At 42.4% G+C, this 23,602-nt stretch overlaps 1 protein-coding gene across 3 annotated transcripts in view; it reads right to left on the reverse strand.

The window, feature by feature from the left end:
* The window catches only part of CERCAM (cerebral endothelial cell adhesion molecule), a 62,067-nt gene that overhangs the window by 32,942 nt on the left and 5,523 nt on the right, over positions 1 to 23,602 (reverse strand). Inside the window, exons 3-13 of one of the 3 annotated variants that reach the window (XM_069069490.1) lie at positions 23,226 to 23,343; positions 22,866 to 23,000; positions 22,416 to 22,620; positions 21,679 to 21,798; positions 20,689 to 20,765; positions 20,325 to 20,431; positions 20,014 to 20,146; positions 16,355 to 16,482; positions 15,921 to 16,124; positions 15,512 to 15,770; positions 11,494 to 13,814 (exon numbers count right to left, since the gene is read on the reverse strand). In XM_069069490.1, coding sequence (XP_068925591.1) covers positions 15,521 to 15,770; positions 15,921 to 16,124; positions 16,355 to 16,482; positions 20,014 to 20,146; positions 20,325 to 20,431; positions 20,689 to 20,765; positions 21,679 to 21,798; positions 22,416 to 22,620; positions 22,866 to 23,000; positions 23,226 to 23,343 — 1,477 coding nt within the window. In that variant the 3' untranslated portion in view covers positions 11,494 to 13,814; positions 15,512 to 15,520. Of the gene's footprint in view, positions 1 to 11,493; positions 13,815 to 14,410; positions 15,280 to 15,511; positions 15,771 to 15,920; positions 16,125 to 16,354; positions 16,483 to 20,013; positions 20,147 to 20,324; positions 20,432 to 20,688; positions 20,766 to 21,678; positions 21,799 to 22,415; positions 22,621 to 22,865; positions 23,001 to 23,225; positions 23,344 to 23,602 lie in introns of those variants that run through there. The other 2 variants (XM_069069488.1, XM_069069491.1) reach the window with 2 other exon arrangements.

Raw genomic sequence — 23,602 nt, forward strand, 5'->3', positions numbered from 1 at the left:
GGGGGGAAGGGCTGTGGCGAGGTTCTCCAGCCAGGAGTGTAAGGGAGCGGGCTAGCTCAGACCAGCTCTCAGGAGCTGATTACTAAATTTCTAGTCTGAGCATTTACAGATATAAAATCAACAAATGCTATGAATCATGGCTTGATTTATTGCTTTGTTGATTGTCTAGACTTAAGAAAGTGATGGAGGAAATGGTAATAATACAGATTAAACTCAAAAGTATGTCACGCATTTTCAGAGAGCTGGTTGCTAAACATTTACCCACACACTTTTGCACCTAACATATGGGAGGCCTTCCTTATTTTCTCTTGACATCTTAACAGTTCCAGTGGGGTACTCTGGCTATCCACTTATCATCCTTATATCCATTTTTTATTCCTGTCATCCAATGACTTTACTGCTGTTCTTCCAAGTTCCCTATTATACGTTGCAGCCTGCTTATATCTACCATGTACCTCTTTATCTATTGTCTTCTGTGTGACACTCATTTGTAATTCTTCAAATTCTGTGTGTTCCATGTCATCCTGCCATACAACAATACTGGGTGAATATTGATTTTAAAAAATAAAGATCATTAAAAGACCTTTTCAATTTCCTGATGGTAATTCAACCTGCTCTCCTCCTCTTGTTCAACTCTGGGCCCAACCCATTATCTGTCTTACTGCCTGTCCCAGAGATACATGGACATGCTCAATAGTTTGTCTATCCAAAGGCATGTTATAATCTAGGCAAGAGACATTCTTCATCCACTTGGTTGTGGATGATAAAGTGAAATTCCTTTGAGAGATTAAAGCTCTCTTCTAGAAATGCAATGTTCTGGAACTTGATGCAACTGACATATTGTCATCTACAATCATTTGGAACATCTGGAGACCCTCACATCCACAAGGAATTCCTCTTCAACTTGGATTTTGTGCTGGTGTTCTCCATCTGGGTGGCAAACACCTTTGGTGAGCACACATATTCTTTTTTTAAATGCTGTGCCTGGTGAACAGGGGGTCATCGAGCAAGGTTCTTTCTGTTCTATCTTTCAAGAAATCTTGAATTATTTTGATGTATGGATGAGAGACTCCTTTTTGTAAAAGAACCAATGTAGCAAGGTTGTTTTTTTTTTTAACCAGGTCTATGGAGAGATTTCAGAAGGTCTATAAACTTAGATGGGAAAAAAAAACAAATACATCTCTATTTTCATTAGTTTTGTTTCATTTGTAATCCTATATGTATTTTATTTTATCAATTTAAGAACATTATTTTGAGAAAGGGATCATAGGCAGATTACCAAAGGGGTCCATGACCCAGAAAAAGTTAAGAACTCCTATCTATGGCATTTTTTTTAAATCAAATGCTTTTTCAGAATTAACAAACAACAGGAGAGCGAAATTTTAAATTCTCTACATCTTTGAATTAATTAATGGTAAAGATGTGGTCATTGTTGAGTACTGCTTATAAAAGTCTGTGTTTGTTTTTACTAGTACTCTCATAAAGATTCTATGATTCATGCACATATGTCTATCATAAAGATTTTGTATAGAAGGGAGAGTGATCATACACATCAGCAGTTTTTGGTATTCTCTCAGTTCCCTTTTTAAAAAAATGATATTCTATTTCTTCTTCAATTACATGTAAAGAAAATTTTTAACATTCATTTTTTTTAAAAATTGAGTTCCAAATTTTCTCCCTCTCTCCCTCACCTCCCCCCTCCCTGAGATGGTAAGCAATTTGATATAGGTTATACATGTGTAATTATGCAAAACATATTTCCCTATTAGTCTTGTTGAGAAAGAAGTTAATTCCCCTTTTTATTAATAAGGGTTGAAATCCTGCCACCCCCACCCCCACATGCCTTTGGTTTTTTCTTCAGATACTTTGTATCTTTTAATACTGTCACAATTCCATGTGACCCTGGGAAGTCACTTAACCCCAATTGTCCTCCAAAAAGCAAAAAAAAAAAATAGTCACAATTAAGTTGCTTCAGCAGATTTCCTCTACATATACTCATCTAATGTGACTACTTTTCCTACCTTTGATCTCTTTAGTACCCTTTTCTGCCTCCCCTATAAACACATCTGGGACTGATGTTAGGGTATAAGTGTGGTGGTTCCACTGTCCTTGATGAAGAAAAGAGATTGTTATAATGATTTTTTACAAATCTTTTGCATCTTTTGTTTGTTGACTCTCTTCCATTTTCATCTTTGGGATGACTTTGCTTAATTGGATATCTTGCCAAGCTTCATTTGAACCAGTTTAAAGACCTTTCCTCTACTGCTGTCTCTTCCATATGAAAAGGTACTGCTTGAAATTGTCCATCATGTTGCATGACAACATTCCCTGAGAGGAGAAACTTGCTGTTCTGTGGCAGATTGTTGAGATGGGAGAAGGAGAGATTTGCTCTGACATGTGTTGACTCTGTATTTGGCTTTGTATTCCCAAGTTGCTGAGCAACAGCAGAAACAACCTTTAAGGGGCTGACAGCATTTGCTATGCTGCCATGGTATTCCATACTCTATAGCTTTTGATGAGAGATTCCACTTTACCATTAAGGAAGTCCCAAGAGCAAGTCCATTAACATAGATTAAAATTGTCTTTCTCTATACCATAACACCCTGAGGTGGCTGGCATTATAGAATACTAGAATGGGCTGTTAAAAACCCAAATAAAAGGACTTTTAGGAGGCCAACCCCTCCAAACCTAGCAGAGTGTATTATAGGCAGCAGGGAGAAAATTCCCTGAATCACCAGTCATCACATGACCCAGTCTCTCCTCTGGTTAAGACACAGGGCCTGGGCCATCAAGGAATGGAGAATAGAGGAAAAATAACTAGTTAGTTTGAATGTTAAAGTTCCACAAACTCTTCAAAATTTTTCCATTCCTCCACTGATACCCACTGGGACACCCAGTCTAGCCAATCTTGTACCTTGCAATGGCTCCATGGTTGTGGGACTCTCCTTTACCATCCATCTGCCATAGGTGGTGGCCAGCTGGCAGTAAGAGGGAATATATTACCCATGGACCTTTTGGATGACTCTAGGGATCCCTGTATCTGCTGGTATAGCTGCATGCTTCTGGTTCTACTTTGTGTTACATACATTATACTTGGGGTACTGCAGTGACAGCTAGAGCAGCTCACATAAGCTCATGCACTATCAGGCAGGTAGATGGTACAATGGGTAGAACACTAGACCTGGAGTTGGAAGGTCTGAGTTCAGCCTCAGACACTGTGTGACCTTGAGGAAATCACTTAACCTCTGCCTGTAAAATGCAAGATAAATGTAAAATGGAGATAATAATATAATATTTACCTCCTAGAGTTATTGTGAAGGGCAAATGAGATAATATATGTAAAGTGCTTGGCCTTAAAGTGCTATGTAGGGGCGGCTAGGTGGCTCCGTGACTAGAGCACCTGACCCTGGAGTCAGGAGGATCTGAGTTCCAATCCGATCTCAGACACTTAACACTTACTAGCCGTGTGACCTCAAGCAAGTCACTTTACCCCAATTTCCCTGCCTTCCCCCCTGCAAAAAAAAAAATTAAAGTGCTGTGTAAATGCTAGCCATTCTCATTTTCAGTATCTCTTACATCTACAGAGAACACATGAACACTGCGCTACTTTACTCCACAACGTAGTCCAATATTTGAGTTGTCCACCAGGTGGTGCTGTACTCAAGCCACTCGCTAAGTGGTCTCCTCAGAGTCTGCCCGGTACACGTGTTAAACAAAGCCTTTCACACAGCCACTTCACATTGTTCTGGGCAAGTAAAAAGACACACTAATTGTGTTTTGGATTTAGACCAGGGGATGACGAAATATTGCTCAGAATTATTTTTGAAAATATGAAATCAAATGAGATAATTGCAAGGTGCTTGGCCCAGTGCCTGGCACATAAGAAGCCCTATTCAAATGTGAGCTTTTATTTTATAATAGCTACTATTAACGATTATGTATTAGCTATCCAGAAACATAATTTTATATTACAATGATAGCTATTATTAGCTCTTATAAAATAGCAAAATTTATGGCTCTGTTCCCACCCTGAAACTACATTTTCTTCTTTCCATCAAACAGCTCTTTACCCAAGCAAAACTTTACAGGCAGTCAACCAACTGTGGCCACAAAGTTTATTAGGCAAAGTGAAAATAAAAAGAAAATGATAAAGAATGGCCCAACACAGAGCCCTCTGCCATTCTTGGTTGGAATGGCTAAATAATATATGTAATCTCCCTATTATTTTCTTTTAAGATGTTTTGTGCTTGATGTGATAAGCAAGTAGTGTATCGTATTGGTTAAGGTGCTTGTGAAATATCAGTTTTCCGTGAACACTCTACTGTTGTTGTTTGCAACTATAATACTACTGCTGAGACATTGCATCAACCTGTGCTCTAACTCACAGTTTGGCTTCCCAGAGGATGGTTGCTACTTGGGCCCTAAGGGTAATCCTATGGGATACTCCTTCTACTCTAACTCACCAGCCCACACTTTTCCACTTCCCATCAACAATAAGCTAGTAGACTTAATTGGCTTTTAGCAAAGACATTTAATAAGATGGTATAATAAGAGTTCCCCACAAAACCTGGACCCCAGTCTCCCACAAATATGCACAGCAGCCTTGGAAAGAGTGGGTTGATACTTAAAGTATGATGATAATGAGACAGACATCGAGATGCAGAGGAAACTCTCTTCTCTGTAGTGATTACGTTTTAGGACTTCTGTAACTATATTAATAGCAAAGGTGGAGATAGAAATTAATTTTGGCCAATGGAGGAATTTCCCATTCTCTGCCCCCCCCCCATGCATTTTATTTTCCTTCAAAACTCTGGGGCATAAAATTAGGCATTGGTTAAGTTGATTGACCAGAGTTGCCATAATAAGACCTTCTATAAGAAGAGTATAGACTTTGTCAATGAGTTGATAAAGTCACCTTTTGAAAGTGCTAATTGGATGCTGCCATGGCCTAAAGGAGAACTACAAGAACTTAGCTCTATGATAATTCTGAAAAAGCACTAAGCCAGATGTTACTGGTAGGTGTTAACTCAGACCTTGAGAACCAACTAAAATTCCCCTACCTCTAGAGACAGGGAGATTGGACTCTGGATTTGCAAGGGAATCCCAGTTGATGAATTTGCATAATCAGTCGGGATATGAGATAACCACCCTGGCCCAGCTGCAGAATTTGTGGCTTTGGACTATGCCAGTATGAGCTGTGGCCACAAAGGAGAAGCACTGGATTAGGCCACTCAAGTGTTAGCTTCCTAAACAAGGAACAAGATGAGTTGTGGCCACCAAATAGTAGCGTGAAGTCAATGCTTTCTCTCTGATCCAATTCAACCTTCAACCAATGGAATACAAAGCCACAAAGCCAAGGCTAAGCACCAGCTTTTGCTCTGAAGCATTCTGGGAGCAGGAAGGCAGAAGCCACAAAAGGACGGTCTGTTACTTGTTCAGATCTCTTCATGGAAAGGAGATACTGTTGGGAGAATTTAGTGCAAAACTTCCCAGGAATTGGGGCAGCCAGGTGGCTCAGTGAGTAAGAGCACCGGCTCCAGTGTCGGGATGACCTGGATCAAATCTGGGCTCAGATACTCAGCACCACAACCAGAAATAACTGGCCGTGTAACCTTGAGCAAGTTACTTAACTCCGATTGCTTTAAAAAAAAAAAAAAAAACTTCCCAGAATGGTGCTGTTTAGCTAGTGCTCCATTTCAATTCAATGCACCATCTTGGAGATCTTATTCCCCTGGACCCAGATGGTGCTGAAGGAGAAAGTGAGGCTGGTGACTTTGTACAACCTTCCTCACTTAAATCCAATTCACTTGCAAGTCCTGGTATCCCCTCCCTGATGTCATTCTCTTTGAGAAGGAAGGACAAACAACAACAACAAACAACAATCTTGGACCCCTTCTATACACATTTCCAAGAGAAAACACTGCACTGTGAAAATGTTACTTATAGACACCCCCAAGTCAATCTTTCATAATCTTTTCATAACTGATCATCTATTATCTTTATAACATGAATGTACATGTCCATCTTTATGGAATTTTATCTAGTAAATAATGACTTAAAACAAAAAAATAAAGGGAATATGTGACTTCTGACTTGTCAACATAGCAGTCTGAATGGACTCAGACTACTCAGCTCCCACATATCTACTCCAGGAAAAACCTGAAATTCATTAATAGACTAAACAGCTGTCAAGAAATCTAATGAGAAATTACATTAAATTTCTCCCACACCAGAAATGTCCTGAAAGTCAGGCAGAAGCCTCCATGTAAAAGGAAAGCATTCCATTAGCAAAGCTGGAGCTGACATAGTCAAATAAGCCCAGCTTCTATCGCCAAGTGACAGAGAAAGGTGTGCTCAGACACTCTGGGAAAACAGAGGCTCTGAGGTCTCTAGCACTTTGCCTTGAAATGCCATCAAGGGCTCTAAAGATCTTGTGCTGTGGGGACAACTAGGTGGCGAAGTGAATAGAGCACCGGCCCTGGAGTCAAAAAGACCTGAGTTCAAATGTGACTTCAGACACTTAACACTTACTACGGTAGCTGTGTGACCTTGGGCAAGTCACTTAACCCAATTTCCCTTCCTTCCCTCCTCAAAAAAAAAAAAAGGTCTTGTGGTATGAAACTCAGAGATGAAGAAGGGCCTAACTCAAGCAGGTGGTCAGTGAAGTACCTCAGAAGACTCAAGATAGGACCAAACCAAGCAGACACCTTCATTCAAAAGTGCAACAAAACATAGAGCCTGGCGCTGATACAAAGCTTAAACTAGAGAATTATAGCTGGAGAAATAAGCAAATTAAATTAACACTGACCAGTATAAAAAATTTTTTGTAGGTCTAGAGATTCCCCCAAACAAGGAGGGAATAAGTATGTAACAACTGCAAGAGGCTGAGTGAGGACTTTCCCCAAAGGTTGCATAAATACCAGGAAAAAAATAAAGCAAGAGATTACAAATGAAATTAAAGCCCTGAAGGAAATAATTGGAAGGAGAATAAATAGCTTAGAAAATTTTAGCCAAGTAATAGACATGAACATTTAGAAACACTAAACAGAAATCAGTGACTCCTGGAAAAAGCAAAAAATATTAGAACAAAATCAAAAGACTGAAAAAAACAGAAGAAAATATAAGATGTCTGATATTTTAAAAAACTGACTTGAAAAACAGGTCAAGGAGAGATAAAGAATCACTGTACTCCTTAAAATCAATTACCCCACCCTAAAAAAAGATTGGAAATTATGCTTCAAGAAATCATAAATGAAAATTGCCTAAATCTTTTAGAACCAGGGGGGAAAGTGAAGATAGAAAGAATCTACAGATCACTCCTAAAAGAAACTGCAAAAGAAAAAGACATAGGAATGTCAGAATAAAAATTCAGAACTCCAATATCAAAGAAAAAAAAATACTGTTAAGTATCCAGTGGAAAAAGGCAGGGGGTGGGGGAGGGGAGCAGCTAGGTGGCGCAGTGAATAGAGCATCAGCCCTGGAGTCAGGAGGACCTGAGTTCAAATTCGGCCTCAGACACTTAACACTTAGTAGGTGTGATGTTGGGCAAGTCACCTAACCCCAATTACCCTGCCTTTCCCCTTCCAAAGAGAAAAAAAAAAGACTGCTCAAATACCAAGGGATCAACACACAAAATCACACAAGATCCAACAGTTTCTATCATGTAACTTTGGGATACAACATTCTAAAAGGCAAAAGATAAGGGCATCTCTATCTGCCTATTGGACATCTTGAACTAGATACCTCATAAATATCTTAAACTTAATGTGTTTAAAATCAAACTCATTATTTCCTCCCACCCCCAACCCTCCTCTCTTTCTAATTTCCCTATTACTGCTGAGAGATCTACCCAGCCTCAGAACACAATTGTCATCCTCAACTCTTCGTTCTCCTACCCTTCCATATCTAATCTATGGTCAAGTCCTGTCAATTCCACCTTTGTAACATCTCCCATCTAAAGCCTCTCTTCTATTCTCTGACACTGCCACCACCCTACTGTTAGCCCACATCACTTTGTGCCTGGTCTATTTCAATAGTTTTTTGGTTGGTCTCCCTACCTCAGATCTCTCCCCCTCAGCTGTCAAATTGATCTTCCTAAAGCATAGAGCTGACCATGTCACAACCCTAATAATAATAATATATTATTAAATAAATGCCATTTAGTTCAATAAAGTAGCTTTGTATTACCTCCAGGATCAAATTTTAAACCTTCTGTTTGGCCTTGAAGGTCCTTCACAACCCAACCCCTTCTTACCCTACTCTTCTCTACATACTCTACAATCCAGTGATACTGAATTTTGCTGCTGTTTGTCCCATGCCATTCCATTTCCTGGAATTCTCTCCCTCCTCATGTCTGGCTTCTGGCTTTCTTCAAGTCTCAAGTAAAATCCTGCCTTCTGCAAGAACCTTTCCTAATCCCCCTTAATGCTTATGTTTTCCCTTCGAAATTATCTTCAGTTTATCCTATATATCTTCTTTCTACTTACTTGTTCAACTGTTGTCTCTCTATTAGGCTATGAGCTCCTATGGAGCAGGGACAATTTTTGCCTCGCTTTGTATCACCAGTGATTGTCACTGTGCTTGGTACATAGTACAAGTTTAATAAATTTGTTGGGTTGAATTGAATGTGGAACTTTCAAGCATTTTTTTGATGAAAAAAAAACAAGGACTTGGGGCAGGAAATTTGAAATACAAACACAAGTGAAAAAAGACCTAAATAAATGAATTTATTTGAGCTATTGGAAAAGGTCTATGATGATGTGCTAATATTCTAATGGAAGAAAAGGAACAAGTACCCTTTTTTAGAACTGTAATATCTTTGAAGGATATTGAAGGAGTTAAAAAAGAAAAATTAAAGACCTGGGGTAGATTGGTTTATTCTGAATTCTCAAGAGAAGGGAGGAGAAAAGGAATACACTAATGTGAAAAGGAGAAAGAATGGAACTTGCTATTTCTTGTAATTGAGATGTGTGAGAAGAATGTACAAACATGAAGGAAGGGGCAGAGCAGGGGAAGCAGGGATCAGATGGAGCTCACTCTTTTGAGATAGACAAAAAAGTGTTGAACATGCATGCATATACAGTTTGGTATAGGAATACATCAAAATCAACAGGCAAATAAAGAAAGGTGGTTAAGCAGGAGAATAGCTTCAAGCAAAGCAAAAAGATTCCATGGTCCTGAAGAAAGATTCAAGGGGTGAAAAAGAAAAACAAAGAACTAGAAGAGGGTGCCCATCATTGGAGAATGACATTGTATATAATACAAATACAAATACATTGTAGTATGTGAATGGAATAGGATACCTCTGTACCATAAGAAATGATGAAAGCCAATTTCAGACCTGGGAAATCTTATATGAACTGATGCAAAATGAAGTGAGCAGAACCAGGAGAACATTGTACCTGATAACAGCAATATTGTAACAATGATCAACTGTGAAAGACTTGACTATTGTGATCAAGACAATGATCCAAAATCATTCCAAAAGACTCATGATGAAAAATGCTATCCACCTCTAGAGAGAGAGAACTGGTGAACTCTGAGTGCAAATTGAAACAGACTTTTAAAATTTTCTTTATTTATCTTGGTTTTGTGTGTTTCATTTTGTAACATGGCTACTATGGAAATAGGTTTTGCATGATTTCACATGTATAATCTATATTCTATTTTTTGCCTTCTTAAGAGTTGGGGAAGGGGCAAGAGGGAGGATGAGAATTTTGATTCAAAAAATTTTTTAAAGTTAACATTTTAAAAATCTAAATTATTTACATTTTTAAAATAAATATTTAATAAAATAAATAAAATACATTAAAAAATTAACATAAAAAGAAAGGCAATTTCAGATAATCCAGTGTTGTTTAAACTGATGTAGTGAATTTGTACAGTGAGTAAAGTGAGCAGAACCAGGAAAACAATTTATATAACAACATTATTTTAAAATAAATTTTTATCTATCTTTTGTTATTGCATTTCTTAAATCTCTCCCTGTATCCCTCACTTCCTTTCTCTGAGAGCCACCCCTTATAACAAAAATTTTTTCCTCTCTTTTTTTTTTTGAGGGGGAAAGCAGGGTAATTGGGGTTAAGTGACTTGCTCAAGGTCACACAGCTAGTAAGTGTTAAGTGTCTGAGCCAGATTTGAACTCAGGTCTTCCTGTCTCCAGAGCTGGTGTTATATTCACTGTGCCATGTAGCCACCTAGATAGCATATTTCATCATGAATTCCTTGGGATCATGTTTTGGCAACGTTGGGCAACGTTTGGGCAACAACAAGAGTTCCTAAATCTTTTGAAGTTGATTATCTTTACAATATTATTATTTGCATACTTTACTTGTATACATGTTTACTTTACTTTGCATCAGTTAATATGAGTCTTCCCAGGTTTTTATGAAACCATCCCCTTCATCATTTCTTAGAGCAGAGTGGTATATTAACATATTCATATACCACAACTTGTTCATTCATTCCCCAAATGATGTGCATCCCCTCAGTTTCCAATTCTTTGCTACCACAAAAAGAGCTGCTAAATTTTTATACATATGAGTCCTTTTCGTTGGGTTTTTTGAGGGGTGGAGGTAGGGAATTAACCTTAGTAGTAATAATCCTAGATCAAAGGGTATGCACAGTTTAATAGCTTTTTGGGCATAGTTCCAAATTGTTTTCCAGAATGGTTAGACTAGTTCATAGTTCCATTAAAGTACAGGTTTTCCATATCTCCTTCAGGATATATCATTTTCCTTTTTTGTCACCTTAGCTAATATTGGTGTGAAGTAAAGTTGTTTTAATTTGTACTTCTCCACTTAGTAGTGATTTAGAGCATTTTTTTCACGTAGCTATTAATAGCCTTTATTTCTTCCTCTGAAAACTGCCTATTCACATCCCATGACCTTTTATTAATTGGGGAATGGTTCTTATTCTTTTAAATTTGACAGCTCCCCATAAATCTTATACTTTTTTCAGAGAAATTTGCTGCAAATATTTCCCCCCAATTTCTGGTTCTCTTCTCATTTTAGCTACATTGCTTTTGTTTGTTAAACAGAAATAATTGTTAAATACAATTGTTAAACTAAAAGTTTTTAATTTTTTTGTTATCAAAATTGTTTCTTTTACCACTTACAAATATCTCTTGTGTGGTCTTGAACTCTTCCACTACTTGTAGATCTCACAGGTAATTTCTTCTATGCCCCTCTAATTTATTTGTGATGGAAAACAAAATCATAAAGAGAAATAACTTTGAAAGATTAAAAAAAAACAAACTTCTAAGCAACACAATTACCAACTATCATGATTCCTGAGAACCAAAGATGGAGCATATTACTTACTTGACAGAGAGGTGATAGACTCTCGATACAGAATGTGACATACATTTTTGGTCATTGTTAATATGGGCATTTGCATTGTTTAATTATGCTTGTTTGTTACAAGATTTTTTTCTCTCTGTTTTAATTGGGGGCGGGAGTTAATAATAATGATGCATAAAAAGAGGGCCATTGAAGCATTTTTTTTTTAATGCATAGAAGGGAGTTCAAACGGAAGTGAAGGCAAACAGGACAGGTTTTTTGTTTTGGGGGTTTTTGCCTTTTAAATTTTTTTAAATTTATTTTAGTTTTCAACATTCATTTACACAAGATTTTGAGTACCAAATTTTCTCCCCATCTCTTCCCTACCCCCCACCCCAAAATGGCAAGCATACTGATTATCCCTTCCCCCAGTCTTCCCTCTCTTCTATTCCCCATTATCCCTACCTTATCCCCTTTCCCCTTACTTTCTTGTTGGGCAAGATGGATTTCTATACCCCATCGCCTGTATATCTTATTTCCTGGTTACATGTAGAAACAATTTTTTTAGCATTTGTTTTTAAAACTCTGAGTTCCAGATTCTCTACCTTCTTCCCTCCTCACCCACCCCCATTAAGAAGACAAACAATTCAATACAGGTTATTCATGTGTAGTTACGCAAAGCATTTCCGTAGTAGTCATGTTGTGAAAGACTATATTTCCCTCCATCCTATCCTGCCTCTCCCCATTTATTTTATTTTCTCCTTTGACCCTGTCCCTTTCCAAAAGTGTTTGCTTTTAACTACTCCCTCCCCCAATCCGCCCTCCCTTCTATCATTACCCCCTCTTATACCCTTCCCCCCTACTTTCCTGTAGGGTAAGATACCCAATTGAGTGTTATTCCCTCCTTAAGCCAAATTCAATGAGAGTAAGGTTTACTCATTCCCCTTCACCTCCCAAGCAGGACTATTTTGAAAGGAACATGTGGAATTATATACTTTAAAAAGAAATAGTGATACCAAATGGGGATTTACAATCTGCTTTTTATCTTCTGACATGTACATAGAAAGGCTCTTTTTTGGTATTTGAGTTTGTGTGTATATGTACATATATGAACACATATACATGTGTGTATTTCATATATATATACATATATATATAAATATAAAATTTTCAAAGGGAATGACTCCTACCCAACTCTACGCTGCAATATAGAACATTGTCACAGAGTGGCAGCAGGTTTGTTCTCTCAACTCTAGTAGTGTGACCTTAGCTACCCTTTTAGGAGGTAGAATTGCATCCCAGAGCTCCCCACCAATGGTTTCAACCCTAGGAGTCATGCAATAGATAGAGTAGAGAGCACAGAGCCCTCAAGGTTGGCCATATATGTGTAATGTAATGAAATTTAAAGACCCCTTTGTATTGGAAAGCTAAGAGGTACTTAGCACCTAGTTCAAATTAAGCCTCTGTTAAAGAAATAGAAGGTATGAACTCCAGTTGCTGACCATAACAGGAAGGGGCTGAAAAGGGAGGAACAATACTGTATATAAGGAAAAGCCCCAGAGAGGGAGAGTCAGAACTCCTTGGGATAAGCTTCACGTAGGCAGAAGCAGCTGGTGCCAGGGAGGCTGAAGAGGAAAGGCCCAGGCTGGAGAGAATGATTTTGATTTTGGAACCTGGGTGAAGTGATTTTGATTCTGGGAACCAGCTGGAGCTTCTGCCGGGGAGCTACCAGCTTCTCCTGGAGCTGCCAAAGACTGCAAGCCTCCTTAAGAACCATTGAATGATTGAATTGATTGAATGATTGGGTTACTAAGTGATTGATTGACTAAATGATTATACTTTGTTCAAAATTGTGTGACCACTGTGGGGAAAACTATATGGCCATTTTCTGTGATAAGTTGTTGTGAATGCTTTATTGTGATTATCTGTGATAAGCTGTAACATTGTAAATGCTGTACCTTGATTTACTGTGAATGTTTTTCTCTGATTTGTTATTGAATAGAGGATTCACTATATTATGTAATCAGACCCTTAAAAGCTGTTCACAGTAGCATTCTTCTGGAAAGCTGCTTGTGTTTGGCTTTACAGTGTGATGGGGGTAGCTCCTAAGCTGAATCCACTGAGTATCAGACACTGGTTCTGGGATAAGGCAGTATCTCTCACTCTGGCCCTGGCCTGTCACTAACTCAGCCTTCCCTCTCCCAGGCCCCTAAATTGCAGAGAACATCTGATATACTACAGGATCGGAGGTCTCTTGCACCCCATGTGACTGAATCTGAGTCTCTCAGGTGATGGGAAGAGTCACATACTACAACCTTCTCTCCCCATTCACCTCGGAGGGAGCTCTTTTTGGAAGAGAACCATGACCTCAGTGCTGGATATGGGCTCCACTCCTCTTTCTCTCCAGGTGTTTGAATCTCTTCTCCACACAGCTAGATGGATCAGGGCAGGAGAGCTCTCCCCAATTAATTAGTCACACAATCAATATTCAGAAAGGGCCTGGAGCTCAGGCTGGGGTGGTCAGGGTGCCTATTTCTAGATTAGAGCAAAAAAAAAAAAAGTTACTGTGTTCTAGTGCCTTGATATGACACTGGGCAAATGTCTTCTTTCTCTGGGCCTCAGTTTCCTCCCTCTGTAAAACAAGGTCTTTGGACTAGTGGCTTCCAAGGTGCCTTCATGCTTCAGCAGCATCCCAAGATTCTCTCTTGCCTTTCAGAGGCCAAAGGTGTTGTGAACATTCAACACCATTAGAGGGTGCCAGAGACCACCCCTTGCCTCCTCTCCCTCTGGTCAAATGTGTGACTGACACTTTCCCAACTTTTAAAAAGCAGCTGTTTGCTGGGAGCGCTGCTTGCCAGACAGTTTCTGGACTGGTGCAATGAAACCCACACATAGCCTTTAGTCTGTAACTTCCCCAAGGACAAGGACCATATCTTGGGCCATAAGGAGTGTGGGCTTGTTTACACAAGGAGCTATAGCTTGACATGTGGAAAGCACCAAGGACAGAGGATTAGGATACCTGGGTTCTAGTTCTAGCTTTGCTACCAACTCTCTGGGTATCACGACTTCACTGGACCTCAATTTCCCCATCTATTAAATGGAGTTATACATGTGACAAGGCAGGGGCAAAGTTGAAAGTGCAAACCAAACATTTATTTATTGCAAGGCATCAGATCTTGACTGGATCCTTCTCTATCTACCTGGGACTGGTCCCCTAGGCACCTAAATCATCCTATGTCAGCAACAGCCTCCAGAAGGAACTAAAGAAAGAGGGTGGAGAGGGTTTCCAAGGCTGCAAGTACAGTCAGATAGCTGCAAAGAGATCGTTCAGCCTTGCTAACCACCTGATTGGGGGGGGGGGGGCGGAAATGATATCAGTGAATGTTTCAATCCTGCTGCCTGATGGTAGTAGGGAGCTCAGTTGCCAACCTCAGATATCTAGTCCTTTTTTTCTGTCTCCCCCTCCTCAGCCTGGGGGATTTCCAAAGCTTGTTCCTTTCCTTAGTCCTAACTTTAGAGGAAGAGGGATGCAGGATGGAGATAGGGTGATCGAGGTAAAGGGGGCAGCTCTAGGATCCAGTAGTTCAACCAAGAATTCCAGAGTCTCCCCAATCCTTCCATATACACTACTGAGGAGATCCTAGACCATTGAGACTGAAGTGGTGTGTCTGTGACCTTGAGAGAGAGATTCTCAGGACCTCAGTTCCCACCTACCCTGGGTAAAAAATGAGCTGGCAGCTAGCTAGTTGCCCCCTTGGCTTAGCACCTTTGTGGAGAGGGGGAGTGATTTGCTCTTGTTTTGGGGAAAAGAAGTAGGGAATCACAGTGGTAATGGCCCTGGTTTTGATTTGGATAAGGAAACACCAAAATGAACAGCAGCGATCTCTCTACTGGACCCAAGGAAGCTAGAAGGGTTTCTTCCGGCTACTCCTGCTCCTGCCAGGAGATCCTTGTGTCGCCTCTGCTTGTCGAGGCTCATACATCGATCCACATACAAACCCTGAGAAATGGGAGGGAGAAAGGGAGGAGAAACCAAAAGAAAAGAGAGAGAGAAATATAGAACCAGAGAGAGACATATATAGAAACAGACAGAGGAAGGTGAAACAAAGACAAATAAAGTCACATATAAAACCTTGATGCCTTAGAAGGCAGGAGGGTCTTGGGTCCAGGACCAGAGGGCCCCCTCCCTCCCTCCATTCCTTCCCTTCTCCCTCTTCTCAGTGCTCACTTACCCCTTAGCACTAGAGCTCATCGTGAGAGGTGGAATGGAGGCTGTGGCCACTGCTGCCCACCCTGTCCAGCCTCGGGTCCCTCAGGGTCTTTCGAGAGCCACTCCAACCAGTAGCCTGAGTATCATCATCCCAGATGGTGGACGTCTCTGTGTCACTCAGCCACTGAGCATCCCCTGCATAGTGGGTGGGGAAAGCAAGCAGGGGCCTCACGGCAAAGGCTCTCAGGTCTCGGGGGGAGAAATGCTTCTTGTAATCTTCACTGCAGGGAAGAGGGCACGGAAGCCCAATGTGAGACTTCCCCTTCTGTGCCAGGAAGCCCCTGGTCTGAACCCAGGAGGGAAAGTCAATAGACTAGAGCTTGTAGAGCGCAAAGGACATCTCCACCCTAGCCCCTGATCCTGAGCCTCACTTTGGATGTCGGTCATACATGATGGGCAGGAATTCATCCACTGGCAGCATCCTGCCCAGAGGCTGGGCTTCTAGCAGCTTCCGAGCCCCGCTCAGGGACAGTGTGTAGGCCAGAGTCCAATAAGAGTAGTTGGCCACCACAAGGTGGTGCACCCCTTCTACAGCTGGCTCCTCCTCCCAGGTAACTTGTTTGCGCCCTAGGTAACTAGACGGGTGGGAGAGAGAAAGCCAGAGCATCATAGACAGTTCCCCTGCCCTGGCATCAGCTCCCCACAGTTTCCCCTAAGTTTTCCCAGCTCTATCCATAAGCTCTGCGGGCTGCCTGGAAAGGAAGAGGGGCTTGTTCCAACTTGGCCCAAGCAGTTTTCTGCCAGCATAGGTCCTAAGGATGCTGCTCCTCCCCACCTCACCTTGCCCCCCAGCCCCATAATTTACATGAGGTCCCACTGCAGCTGCTCCTGAGACACTTCTTCCATCAACCGCTCCAGCCGCTGCCTGAAGCTGGCCTCAAAGCGCACGTCGTCCTCAAACACCATGACCCGTTCCAGGCCCCGGGTAACCATCTGTATGCACAGGGAAGGACAGAACCTACTTTCAGAGCCTGAGGATCCCCCTACTTACTCTGCACACTCATCACCTCTAGTTTCACTCCCCTAAAAGCGCTGCCTTCATGGTGCCATGGACCCCCTACACAAGAACACTAATAGATGAATTCAGATGCCACCTCCTTACAAGATGCCTTCCCTGAGCCTCCCAGATAGGACACAATCTCTTCCTTCCCTGAAATCTTGAAGAGCTTTATTCCTACTTCTCATAAATTCAGCACATTCTATCTAATTTGTCCATCTCTTATAGCCCCTAAATTGTTTTAGTCTTCTTTGTAATATCCTCCACCCCTGGCCAAGTAGTTTTCGGTTAGCATAGGTCCCAAGGGTGCTCCCCTCCACTGCCAATCATTTCTTCCTTTTTTGTGTGTTTTTTTTTGTAGGAGGGAAGGTAGGGCAATTGGGGTTAAGTGACTTGCCCAAGGTCACATGGCTAGAGTTTGGATCTGTGTATTAAGTGCCTGAGGCCAGATTTGAACTCAGGTCCTCCTGACTCCAGGGCCAGTGCTTTATTCACTGCACCACCTAGCCACCCCCTACTGCCAATCATTTCTTAAGCACCTACTGTATGCAGGGCACTATGCCAAGAGAACAAAGTTTAGATAAGATAGGTTCCTACCCTCGTGAAACTGCAGGGATACAAAGTGTCCCAAAAGTCTTAGTGTAGTTTTAAGACTTTTGGGACACCTTATATTCCTCCAATAAAATACTATCTCCTCAAGAGCAGAGATAATCCTCTCTCTCTCTTTTTAAATCATTGTACCCACAATGACCAGCATAGTGCCTAGCACATAGGGAACTCCTAATAAATGCTTGCTGATTGACAATAGAGGATCATGAAATATACATGGGTTACTATAAGATATCTTTCAGAGAGGTCTTGAAAGAAAGTTCATTACTGATCTGCACTGGGGGGGGGGGGGGATCAGGGAAAACTTTGTGAGGGAGGCACCATCTGAGTTGGATTGTAAAGGCTGGCAAAGGAGGAAGGCATCCATAGGCCCATAAGATAATAGGCTTTAGAACTAGAAGAGACTGTGCAAAGAGAACCGAGGTGAGTTAGTCTAGGATGTGTCTGGGAGGCCAAGAGCAGACCAGCTTGACTGGAGTGCCTCTGTGCTTGAAGAGGGGGGGAGAAACATGAGGAAAGGCTGGAAAGGTACACTGTAGAGATTGTGGAGGGCCTGGAATGCCTGACAAGTCTGAACTTTCCCTAGTTCCCTAGGGCAACAGAGAAACACTAAGATTCTGGAGCAGAAGGTGATGCAACCAGATCAGTTCATTAGAACAATTTATTTTGGAAGTGGTATGAAGGCTGGATGGGGTAGGGAAGGGCCTGAGAGGGTGGAGGCAGGAAGAGATGTTAGGATATTATTATAATATATAGTTAGGTGTACTATAGTGGCGTCAGTGGGAATAGAGAGGAAGGGTCAGATTTAGCAGATGTTATGGAGACGGTCTTTGGCACAAATGGAGGGGCATGCCATTGACCAGTCCTTTGGGTGGAATTCCCTATTAATAAATATTATACTTAGAAAACAGCCACTTTTTGCTTATTGGATAGATTTCCCCCGTGAGAAGTTGGTGGCAGTGGTGGGATAAGAAGTAAGAGCTCCACACCCCAGACTCTTATTAGAAGCCTCCATCCTATTTTATAGAGCCCAAGTGGGAAAAAAGTTTGTCCACAATTAGAGAGCTACCTGTCAGGGGATCTGGGATGACAGATTGCCTTCTCCCTATTCATGATAGTCAGATCTTCTCCAGGAAAAGGAGGATGAGTGAATAATTTCATGTGTTTTATTTTGTAGGTTGTTTTGTGTTCTAGTTTATGTTCGAAGTTTTTATGTTATAAAATTTGGAAATATTTGGCAATATTTAAAACCTGGGTACATTACTTGGACCATCCTTTGCAGGGAATCAATTTACCCCTCAAAGAAGATCAGGGACAGGTAGATAGCTCAGTGGTAGAGAGTTAGGCCTGAAGTTAGTTCAAATCTGGCCTCAGATACTTACTACTAGTGTTACCCTGGGCAAGTCACTTAACCCTGTTTGCCTCAGTTTCCTCATCTCTAAAATGAGCTAGAGAAGGAAATGGCAAACCAATATAGTATCTTTGTCATATGGGGTCACCAGGAATTGGACATGACTGAAACGACTGAACAACAACATGGAAGCAGAATTGACAAGACTTGGTAATAGAATGGATAAGAGAGATGAGGGGAAGGAGAGAGCCAAGGACAACTGAAAGACAACAAGCACTGGAGACCAATAAATGGTGGAGCTCACAAGTCAGACGTAGGAGCAGAGTCAGAGGGAAAGGCAGTGAGCATGTTTTAGACAGGTTGGCTTTGAGCTGCTGGTAGGACATCCAAGTGGAGACATTCAGCAGGCGTGTGGAGATGTAGGTCTGAAGCTCAGAAGGGAGGTCAATCCTGGCAATAGAGGTTTGAGAGTCCTCTGCATAGCTGAAACTGGACAAACAAACTGGACTGGCAAAGGAGAAGGCTTCAAGGGAGCAAAGAAGAGCAAGGATAGAATGCTGAGGGGAGGATAAGGAGTCAGCTAAGGCTTTCAAAAGGAAACAGAGAAAACAGCTGGAGAAGGATAACGAAGACAGTGTGGTGACTCTGAAGGTGGGCCAGGAGAAAGAATCCAGAGAGTAGAGCAAACTAGGAAATACTGAAAAGAGGCTAAGGAACTCGAGGCCATTCAGTCTGGGGATTAGTAGGTTGTCAGTGACCTCAGAGAGAGTAGTGTCAGTAAAAAAAATGGGGACACAGGGGCAACTAAGTGGCGCAGTGAATAGAGCACTGGCCCTGGAGTCAGGAGGACTTGAGTTCAAATCCGGCCTCAAACACTTGACACACTTACTAGTCGTGTGACCTTGGGAAAATTGCTTAACCCCAATTGCCCTGCAAAAAAAAAAAAAAGAAAAGAAATGGGGACAGAAGCCAGACTGCAAACAATGGGGCTAGATCAGTTAGGGAGGGCACAGAAACATCCAGTGTAGACTATTTCTTTGAAAAGTGGCAGAGCTGTCTTGGGGAGGAGGGAGGGGAGAGAGGAGGGAAAATTTAGAACTCAAAGTCTTATAAAAGTGAGTGCTGAAAACTAAAACTAACTAACTGAATATTTTTTGGGAAAGGAAAAAAAATTGGCAGAGAAGGGGAGGATATGGGATGGTAACTGGGTAGAGTAGAAGAATTAAGGGATGGCTTTGGGAGAATTGAAGAAACCTGGACTTATCTGGAGCGAGAGAGGGGTAGACAGAAAGACTGAAGATGCAAGACAGGGGAAGGTATTTGGCTGCTAAGACAAGGTCTTAGAGAAGGCCAGGATGGAGAAAGATCAAAGGCAGTGGTGGAGAAATGACCCTTAGGGATGCTCTCCCTATGACTAGAGAAAAGAACATTGCACATTCAATCAATAACTGTAGACTGAAATGAACACTTCTTCCTGCCCTGATTTCCCCAGGGCCTATATCCTCACCTCCTCCCAGATGGAGTAGTGGCTGAGGAAGCATCCCACCTCTCCCTTGGTCAGAGTTCGGCCAGAGTAGGGGTCATAGTAGCCGGGGAGAAGGTCCACACCCAGGCTTTTGATGGTGCTGCTGTTGAGTGCACTGTAGAGAGATATAGAGGGGACTGGCTTAAGTTTCAAGTCATACCCTCCCCACACACCAATCTGGGTCCTCACATCTGAGACAGATTTCCCCCCTTCTCTTTCATCAGTGACTCAGAGATCAGTTATAGTCCTTTTTCTGGATGCCATCCAGTCTAGCTCAGGCTCCAAGTCCTCACCTGCCATCTACAGCTTCCAGGACCCGTCCAGAAATCTCCATCTCCCACAGGGAGTTTAGCATGCGCTCTCGGCGTTCAGGCCGACGGGCTAGGCTGATGACAAAAACCTTAGGAAACAGAACTAGTGGGCATCATCTCTCCTGCATCTTCAATATCTCTTTCTCAATATCAATCAATCAATAAACATTTATTAAGTACCTACTATGTGCTAAGTTCAGGGATACAAAAAGGGGCAAAAAAAATATAGATAGATACTATAATCTACTTCTGTCTACAAATGTATTCAGGAATGCAGGACAGAGACTCAAAGGAGGAATTGATCCAATTCCCCCCCTCCCTGACCTGGAACCCCTGGGACACATACCTCATCAAACCCCATCTTGTTGGGTCTTTTCGGGGGCAGGTACACATGGGCTGAAGGCTGCATAGGCAGGCCATCCGCTGTGATGGAAAGATAATACCCCCAGAATGTGGTCATGAATTTAGCCTAGTTCCTTTTGGTTCTCAGTCTCTTTAATCCCCTCTCCCCCAACTTCCATCCCTCAGTATTAGAAACAAAAGGGGAAATTAGGAGGGATTTTAGGGATCATCTGGTCCAACCCTATTATTTTATAGCTGGGAAGGTGACTGATTCATGTCACACAGCAAGTTAGCAGCAAAGTAAAGGTCTCAAACTGGGACCCAGGAAAACTTAGACTCGGGGAGGAAGGAATCCAAGGGAAAGCTAGCAACCCATTATCTTATCTTGCATTGCAGAAAGAATGCAGGACTGGGCAACAGTAAGTCTGAGCTCTGGTTCTGCCTCTGCCATTAAGTTAGTCATGTGGCCTTCGCAGCATCACTTCCTCTGTCTGGGTCTCACTTCACCCAACTATAAAATGAGGGGGTGGCATGGAGGACCTCCCAGTTCTGACAGCCTGAGGGGCTTGCTGGGCCACTGAGTAGCACTGGCTGCTTGGCCCAGGCCTTGGCAGCTACTGGAGTGAAAGGAGAGTGGAATTCTGAGACAATGTATTACAAGGTCAGAGTTGTGACAGTCTATCTACAAGAGGAGGGCCAGCTACCATGGACAAGTAACTGAACCTCTCTGAGTCTCAGCTTTTTTATCTGTAAAATGGGGGGCGACCCCATAGATACCTTCTAGCTCTAGAACTACCATCCTGTAGTCCTGGGTCCTATAACAACAGCAAGAGTATATGGAGACTGAGAAAAGGCTAGAACTGAAATTTAGGAAAGGGGGAAGAGAAGGGGAGAGGAAAGGCAAACATGGCTATATGTGGAGAAGAAAGGCATTGTCATCAAAGCTTCCTAGGAAAGAGAAGGTGCTGCCTGCCATAGCCCTACACTTACTCACCCAGGGCCTCCAAGATTAGATGGACAAAGTTGACTTTCTCATCCTCCAGCCCCTGATGTGATTTGACTGGGACATTCATGTACCCAAAACGGTGCTGGTTGCAAACGTGGACGAAGACACCTGGAGGAAGGAGGCAAAGTAGAGGGGAAGAGAGTCAGAGGATCTCAAAGCACCAAAGCTATCTCCCTTCCTGTGCTCTGCCCACCCTTTAGCTGAGGCTCTTCCCTAGTGGCACTCTCCAGAAAAAAGCAAGTTCCCCTCCCCATACTCCACTCTGGCCTGGTTTACCTGCCTTCCTCCCAGGGAAGACCTCCACCTCCTCTCTGGTTCTATGAGTCTATATTCTAAGATTTTATAGTCTAAAGCCCCTTCCCCTTCTTATATTCTCTGATCTAAGTCCAGATCTAACATTCTGTGTTCTAAGGCCCCTTCCAGATGTAACACTCTGGATTCCAAGGTCTTCCATTCATTTTTTTTTAAGCAATTGGGGTTAAGTAACTTGCTTAAGGTTACATGGCCAGTTATTTTGTGTGGGTGCTAAGTATCTGAGGCTGGAACCGATCCTGGGTCCTCCCGACTCCAGGGCCAGCGCTCTTAACTCACTGCGCCACCTGGTTGCCCCTCTTCCATTTCTAATACTCTTGTATTCTAGGTCCCTTCCAGCTCTGACACTGTGTTCTAGGTTCACTTCTGGATCTAACATTCCATGATTCCCAGCCCAACTTGAGACCACTCACCTGCAGCCTGGCAAGAGTAGGCAAAGACAATAATGTCATCAAAGGGCCACGTATAGTTGGGATGGGGGGGATAGAAAGCCAGTTGGTCAACTCCCTTGCTCCGAAGGGACAGCAGAAAGGTAGAATGTACCATGGGCACTTGGAAACAGCCCTGACGCTGCCGGTTCTTGGTAGGGAAGTAATCTGATGTACGCCGGTAATAGCCCTGAGGTGGAGCAAAGGGGACTGGGACTGTTGGAGAGTCACTAGGCCCTTCTCTTCCTACCCCCTGCCCCCGCCCCCAATCAGGCACCATGCCTTCACACCATCCACCCTTGCTGTTAGGGGTAGATACCTTCTAGGAAGAAACTACTCCAGTCTCTATACCCCAACTCCATTCAAGTCAGGTTAGAAGATTTGCTTGCTGCTGAGCCTCAAAACACATTAGGTTCTACCCATCCAGGAGCTCACCTGTGGTGTAATCCCACACCAGAAGTTGGAGTAATAAGTCTGGGAGTCCAGCATAGGGGCCACCACTGGCAGACCCTCCCCAATAAGGAACTTCAAGGTTTGGTTGTTGGTTAGGATGTTGTCACTGTCTGCAAACTGGGGGTGAACAAGACAGGTTAGTCATAGGCCAGTGACAGGTCAGTCCAAGGCAGGGGTCAGCCAAGGAGTATCCCTACAAGTTCCTGACTTGGGGTTTCTGTTATGATATGGGAAAGTGACATAGTGATTGGATCCAGGGATATGGCCAGTGGAACTGAGCAGCCTCCCTGAGATTTTTTTAGGCCAAATGGTCAGGATGAATGATGGCATGAGCTCTCTTACCAGGACATAGTCAGCTCCCCGAGCTCGTGCAAAGTCCAGGGCTTCCTGTTTCAGCTCCATGAGGAACTGGTGGCGTTCCTTGGTCCACTGCTTGGGACTCTCTTCATCTGGGTACAACCTGTACCAAAGATCAGATCAGAAACCAGAACAGTGCCTGGGGGAGGGGGCCTTACCCACGCCTTGGGGTGACTGACCTGGGAGTCTAGACACCTGGGCTCTAGAGTTCTGACTTTCCCACTAACCAAATGTTTTACTTTGGGCCAGAGAATTGTCTCTCATCCCTTTAGTTTGGGACTGGGAGTTCTACTAAAATTCAAATTCCCTTGTAAGACACTCACTTTATCCAACAGCAAACATTGGTAGTTTAGTATAAATAA

The sequence above is a fragment of the Petaurus breviceps genome, unplaced genomic scaffold (genome assembly GCF_028583685.1).
Source record: "Petaurus breviceps papuanus isolate PSGF00001 unplaced genomic scaffold, PetGlider_PUasm1.0 90779, whole genome shotgun sequence".
In the NCBI taxonomy this organism is placed as follows: domain Eukaryota; kingdom Metazoa; phylum Chordata; class Mammalia; order Diprotodontia; family Petauridae; genus Petaurus; species Petaurus breviceps.